Source organism: Apaloderma vittatum, unplaced genomic scaffold (genome assembly GCF_000703405.1).
Source record: "Apaloderma vittatum isolate BGI_N311 unplaced genomic scaffold, ASM70340v1 scaffold19446, whole genome shotgun sequence".
Taxonomy (NCBI): Eukaryota; Metazoa; Chordata; class Aves; order Trogoniformes; family Trogonidae; genus Apaloderma; species Apaloderma vittatum.
The window spans coordinates 84,696-91,475 of NW_009720330.1; the positions used below are offsets into that span (position 1 = coordinate 84,696).

Below are 6,780 nucleotides of genomic sequence, written 5' to 3' on the forward strand. Positions count from 1 at the left end.
GCTTGTAAGACTTACCTCCCTTTGGTCAGTGTTTGATGGAAGCTGCGATGCTACTCAAGTTTGCTTGATGAATTTTTACTAATGGTAATGACGGAGTGAAAGCAAAGGCCTTACAGCAACAATTAACCATGTCTTCTGCTAATTCTTACAGATTGTGCAATTATGTGATTACAAATTGATTTTTAAATGCCAAAAAATGCCTTTTTTTAAGAGTTAAATGTTAGATCTGAGGAGTGTTGAAATATCTTTCAAAAATGAGCCTTCGGCATTGTAATGAACTTGCTGTCAGTCTTCTGTGCAATATCTTTTTCCCTTCTAGGTGCTTTAAGAGTATATTGTATGTCTTATTTTGGTCTGATCAGTATGTTTTAAGAGTGTGTATATTGGCTAATGATGGATTTTTTTTCTGTACAGCACGTGGAAGATGTTTTAAAATTTTGCACTTTTCTAGGATTTGCAAGTTTGTAACCTGACAATTTTTAACATGCACACTTTTGTACATAATTAGCATTGTATATATTTAACATGAGTCTGAAGCAAATAAAAGTAATTGAATGCATAACTTCTCCCTTTATTAACAGTGCAAAAATGAAAATAATAGTGTGGGAGTACACTATATGAATAATTCTTTCATTTAGCAGGTAAAGTTAGGCAGCAGGAACAGCTGACTCGGTGTCCTGTCTTAATTGTGTTAAAGTAACTTTTTTTTTTGGTGGGGAAGGAATCAAAGTGGATACACGATGCATGGACCCTTTCAGACTAAGAATAGCTGTGATTACTCAAGTTTTGCAATAAAAATTATCCTTTTTGCTGGAAAGGAGAGATGTCTGAGACATGATTTAGGGTGAGGAAAGGAGTCCACTAATGCATCTTTATTTATAAGGTTCTCCACCCACCCTGGGACTAGATGCATCTCTTTCCTTCCTCCTCATTGTCTTCCCATATAGTGACTTGACGCAGAGTATGCAAGGCTACAGATTCTGGAGATTACTGTCAATCAGGAGGAAACTGAAATCTGTTCCAGGCTCATGTTCTGTTGGTTTCTTACCCCTGTAAACAAGACAAACCACACTGTAAGCTTTAACAGGAGTTAGGACTGCTGTGCTTCCATCTGTTACCAGGGACAGAACAAGGCATCCTTATTCCTAACAAGCAGAGTTTTGACTCCCTTCCTGGCCTGCATCATGAGACGTGTACATATGAGATTTCTTAGTGACATTCATGTGACTTAAAGACATGAGTTCCCTTGTTTCAGAGTTCAACGCATTAGGGCAAAACTTGGCATTCCCCTGGCCCGCAGAGCTGGCTACTGGGGCTCTTTCTGTGAACAGTAACTATATTTCACAAACATAAGCATCAATGCATGTAATGCTGTAGCACTTACTGGGTAAGTTAGACATCTGTTAGAGTGCTGTCATACTGCCTGCTCCTTTGCGGCAAAAAGCAACACTCGTGTTTTCCCCAAAGAGAACTGAAAGTGAGGGATTAAGTAACTTCTGCTGTGGAGGGCAGGCAGCATGTGCCAGGAGGTTAACAGAAGTATCTCTCTCCTTTTCTGTCTGAAGGAGGATATCAATCCAAAGGAAGCATTTACCTCAAAAACAGACGTGCTCCAGTCACTCCTTGCAAGGTGGCTTTGTCTCCTTCCACTAGCAGCATCGCACCTTCTCGCAAGCCCTAACGTAGTTGGAAACATTTAATGTTATTTTCGAGCTATTTGAAAGGATAGAACGCTTGTCACAAGCAGGCCAGTCTTAATGCAGCTTGCCGCGACTATGGACAAGATTTTCTTGCTCACCTCTTTCTAACAAAGGTGCCGAGACAAAGTTAAGCAAGTTATCTTGTTTTAGAAGCTGGTTTTCTTGTCTATTTTATTTTTCACTTTTAAAGGAGAAGTCATTAAGGAGAAAAGAAAGGTGTTTTTTCCACAATTCCTTCCACTACCACTGTAATAAGATCCAGTCTGGGCAAAACAACAGCCAGCTGAGTTTGTTAAAACATGAACTTTATACTCCAAGCTCAAGCACAGGGACAGGAAACCGAAAGGTCCCACTTCCCCAGATAAGATACATTGAATTGTGAGCATACTACTAAATGAGCAAATTCAGAAACCTACAGAGATTACAATAAAGTTAAGAATATCTGCAAAGATTATGGGGAAGTATCTTGCCATCTGCATGCACATCACCCCCAACACAGAACATATGACTGGATCAGAGCTGCCTAAAATGCAGCATTTGGCAACAGGACTCCAAGTGTCTAATAGGCAGAATGCCTTTCATTTGTTCTCACCCACTTTCTGTAAGAGAGCAGATCCAAGGTTGGAGCTCTTAGCAAGGACGTAACTCGCCATCACGCAAAAGTTCTGTAGTGCTTGTCAGGCAGGGGAACCCACACTGAAAGCTAACAGAAGTGTTTTGAAAACGTTCACCATGCTACAGCTGTGAGCTTCTGGACTGGTAACTATTACTTACCAGTACTGGAGGGGTGTTTGGTTCTTCATGATACTGGCGAATTCTTTCCTCTCTTGTCTCCTGCAATAATTAGCGCAGATATAGGTGCCCAAGCAGTAAGGTAGCATGACATCAAGCATTTTCATAACATTAAAAAAAGCAGGCACTTCCCCTCAAACAGAAGAGTGTCAGGATTGACTTTAATAGATAAGTATTTTACCCTTCCTCACTAGCAGAGTGGCTGCAGATTGATCAGACAGAACTCACATAATCCCAACCTTGAAAAACCTAAACACTTACCTCCATTCAAGTCATCCAGCTTTTTTTTTTTTTTTTTTAATGCTATCTCTATGTGCTTGCCGTCAGAACAAGAGCACTGAGGAAAGTGGTGGAAGCAAACATCTGCGACACCACCTTAATGAAAGAAGGTAGTGAACCATGGATTTACACTGATTTAAGTATATGCTTGTTTGTCCTCAGGGAGGTATTACACTGAAGAATTTCCTTCTGTGAACAGCTCTGCCACATTTCCTGAGGGCTTGCTGCTGAACTGAGCAACAGTAGTTAAAGAAATCAAACCAGAAGGATTTGTTGGTAAGGAAACACAGGAACACAACAGGGGCTCGGTACAGCACAGAGCTTCCAGCCTCCTCTCAGAGAAATAGCAAAAAGTTATTTATAGGGAAAAGACTGCCTTCTTATCTAGTGACAAGCTGGTAAGCGAGTTCCTGCAATTTCATTTAAATTCTAGAAGTACATCCTGATCCTCCATCTCTTCGCTGTCCCGTAATTCTTAATACTTCCTCTAACCATGAAAAAAAATTGATTCCAAGGAAGAAAGTATTTGGGCTGTTAAAAGATTCACAACAGAAACTGTTCACTGAGGAGTTAGCTCCTCCATACAGTGTCAGTCTTTGTACTAGATGGTTAAAATGTTTTTCTTTCAGCTTTCCTTCTGTGCTTGCTCAGTACTGGACATTGTAGGCTGTGCTCTCTGCAAGGACACTAGTGCCTGGGTATTTTCTTACACAGAAAGACTGCATGCAATCTGAAGATCTCCCTGTTCTGATGGTTCCTTTAGATATTTAACTTTCTTAATGTATAAGCTAGGTCTTCTCAAGAAGCAGGCAAGACAGACTATGGCAGGACTTTACAGAAACACAGTGCATTGTGTCTTAACATTTCAAGCTTCCATCTCTTTTTTTGTTTAGGTTTTTTTTTTTCCTCCCCCCAATTCCATGCCAGGTATGAGGCAACAGTTTCAGGCATTGCAAAGCTTCTGTTTGTGAAAAAACACTTTGTTCCACTTCAGTAATCCTGTTGCCAACTCCTCTTCCCACTCAAAGCTTTAGGAGGGAGTAAAACCTTACTGCCTCACTGGCATTTCCAGTTGCAGCTGTTACACATTCTATAGCTTTGTAAGGCCTCATAAATACACACTATTGCTACCCCTCTGCACCTTCGTTGCTGTGTTAGCTCTGGCATGCTTTACTTACCCCCATGTGAGTGCTTTTAACATCTGGGTCCAGGTAGTGGGGGTTAATATTAAAAGGAACTAAACCCAGGGCCTGCAAGGAAGGTGGGTAAACAATTGGCATGTCATTTGTAGTATTGATGCTGATAGTAGCAACGTTAGTTCCTGCGCTGGATCCCATGTAAGGAATCCCATCCTGAAAGACAAAAGCAGTTAGTGTGTAGTATCTCAACTAGGAACTGCAGTTCATAGCATTTTCTGTATCAATCTCAGAGACTCAGCAATTAGATCAGACTTTGTCCTTCTAGCTCATCTCACAGCTATCCTTACAGGGGGAAAGTAGAACAGGAATTCAGATTTTGAGGTGTGCAATAGTTTGTGTATGTCATGGTTGTTAGAGAAGTAGCTGCTGAATACTGTGTACCCACAGCTCTGCGACCCCATCGCAAGAGAGAACTTAGAAGGTTGTCAGTGCATATATTGGACTTCACTATTAACAGAGAGACTTGTCTACATTACAGTTAGAGGAAATATCTGAACTAGCTTTTAATTAGCTTCAGAAGAGAGCAGACCATATGAAGGCAAGTACAAAGTTGCTACAGCATCAGCTTACCGGTACTGTGACCCGCTAGTTTAGATAGTACATCCTACTATGCATTATGCTGTATGTGGAAGGATTCCACACAAACGTGCAAGTGTATGGATAATGCTGAGCAATTTGTAAAAATAAGCTATCTTGAGAGAACTGGTGCTAATATAAACAAATGTTTATCTCAACTTCACTGGGACTCGAACATTTTCTGGCTTTTCTGCCTATAACAGGCATTGAATTTCTGTATATTAACGACAGCCTAGCTAACCTTTCTTCTTGGCAACTGGCCTTTTCAAACATACTGTGCTTGTATAAGTCTGCCTGAACTTCTCTGCAGTTTCACACTGCTAGTGGAGCATTTTGGTTCTGTTCTCCATGGATGGTGTATCTTTGCTGTACCTTATGAGATTCAGCAGCCAGAACAGGGCTGCTGACCAGCAGGGCTCAATGGCACTCATGCCTCTCAATTCCAGGCCAGAGTTGCCCACAGTAATTACACCAATTTTAGCGTCAAGAGGACATCATCTAAAAGGCTTGTACGGATCCAACTCTATCACTGGTTTATTAGCAGACACCCTGCAATTTGAACATGTCTGTATCTATTCACGAGATAAAAAGCAGACATCTCCAGCTGAAAAACAGGGTTTCTGGGCATAGATAAATCCTGCATTGCTCTTTGAGGGGCTTACTTCTAAGGTTCTTCGCAGCACTGTACATCCCAAGGTCTTGCAGTCCCACATCTGGGAAACTGCCCTAGAAAGATTGCTGACCTTCATCTTTTGAGGCTCCAATGACTAATGACAACCTTATTGGGTGACAGATTTCAGTTTACCAGGTTGCATGAGGTGGCTCAATATCTGAAGTATATTAGAAACAAAGATGCAGAATCCACTTGGATTTGCTTGTGCATGAGATCCTGCCATTCAGACTTGGCCCGAGTCCTGTAGTTTTTACCTCGAGAACTCTTTTCCTGATCTCCTGTATCAGACTGTTGTCATAGAGAGCTTTCAGGAGACGGAATGTGTTCCCACCTCCTGCAGAAAGAGAGTCCAGTTTATTTAACATGCCTTCACCACTAGTTTTAGTTGAAGCCTTTATAAATTGGCAGGCCTAATGATTTCTGTGCTCTTATTCAGGACAGTATCCTGCTTTGCGCAGCAGTAAAACCAGAAGCTTGAGAAGAAAAGTCACTGGGCAGGCTATGGGCTTTTATGCCCCAAGTCTTTCCTGGAACACTGATGCTGGCTGTTTGACAGTGGACACTGTTACAATAGCCAGGAGCATGGTATTAGGACTATGCTCAGTTTGAGCACAGTAGCCCTAAATCTTCTTAGACTTGATAAAGTGATGATATGGCTGTGATAATCCTGTTTTTAACACTGAGTACTGTTTAAAAGAATAATGTGAAAATTACTGGAGATGAAGTTCCATTAGTAAAATTCTCCTGCTTCCCTTCCCACCACTAAATTTAGAGTCTTACTGTTCCCAAGTAAAGTACAGTTTTCTGTAGTATCTACTAATTGCTAGGCCTATTGTTGTTACTACAGTGCCAGCTCTGAGCAGGACTAATCTGGTGCGCTAGCGAAATCCTCATCGGGGAGCAAGTAAAACTTACCAATAAATATTGCTTCAGATTTCCTTACAGCTTCCACTGGATCACAAGATTCATGAATGCTGTCCAATGCATAACCTTAAGAGAAAAAGTATTTACCTTTGCCACTTAAGTTTGGAGGAGGCATGTGGTATGTTCAATCACCCCCTGCCCTCCATCCCCCTCAGACAAATGTCTTGCCAAACAACCAGGGAAACCTCAGAGCTCTACAGCACAAAACAAAGTATACATCCTACATTAGCACAGGAGTTCTGCATCCAAAGTAAACGTTTGCTTTACGGATATACATGCTTAGTGTATTAAGAGCAGAGCATTTTACTCAGCAAGTGCTGGCTGAGGCACAAGAGTCCTGCGGAGTATTACCAGCTAACTAAGAAATAAGGGATGGGGAAATGATGTCAGTCTTCAGCTCAGCTGTGAGTCTGAACAGGGTGTGCTATCATTGGTGTAGCATAGCTAGTACAAATAACTGGTCTGAGTATTTTTTTTTTACATGGCTAAAACGTCTGGCTTGGACAGATTTGCCTTGCTGGGGTTCACTGAGTGCAGGAAGTGCCAGGAGAGCCAGAAGAACATGGACACTTGATAGCAGCAATCCTTCTTGCATGACAAAGAGCAAAGTGTGCTGCCCAGGGAAGTGAGTACTGAT

At 41.5% G+C, this 6,780-nt stretch overlaps 1 protein-coding gene across 1 annotated transcript; it reads right to left on the reverse strand.

The window, feature by feature from the left end:
• Nucleotides 1–554: 554 nt before the first annotated feature.
• LOC104275125 (alpha-aspartyl dipeptidase-like) lies at nucleotides 555–6,258 on the reverse strand. Its single transcript, XM_009870988.1, is given in 6 exon segments — nucleotides 555–1,050; nucleotides 1,595–1,677; nucleotides 2,475–2,534; nucleotides 3,950–4,123; nucleotides 5,474–5,553; nucleotides 6,135–6,258. Coding segments are annotated over 6 exon segments (600 nt in total). The 3' UTR covers nucleotides 555–971.
• Between the last annotated feature and the right edge of the window lie 522 nt (nucleotides 6,259–6,780).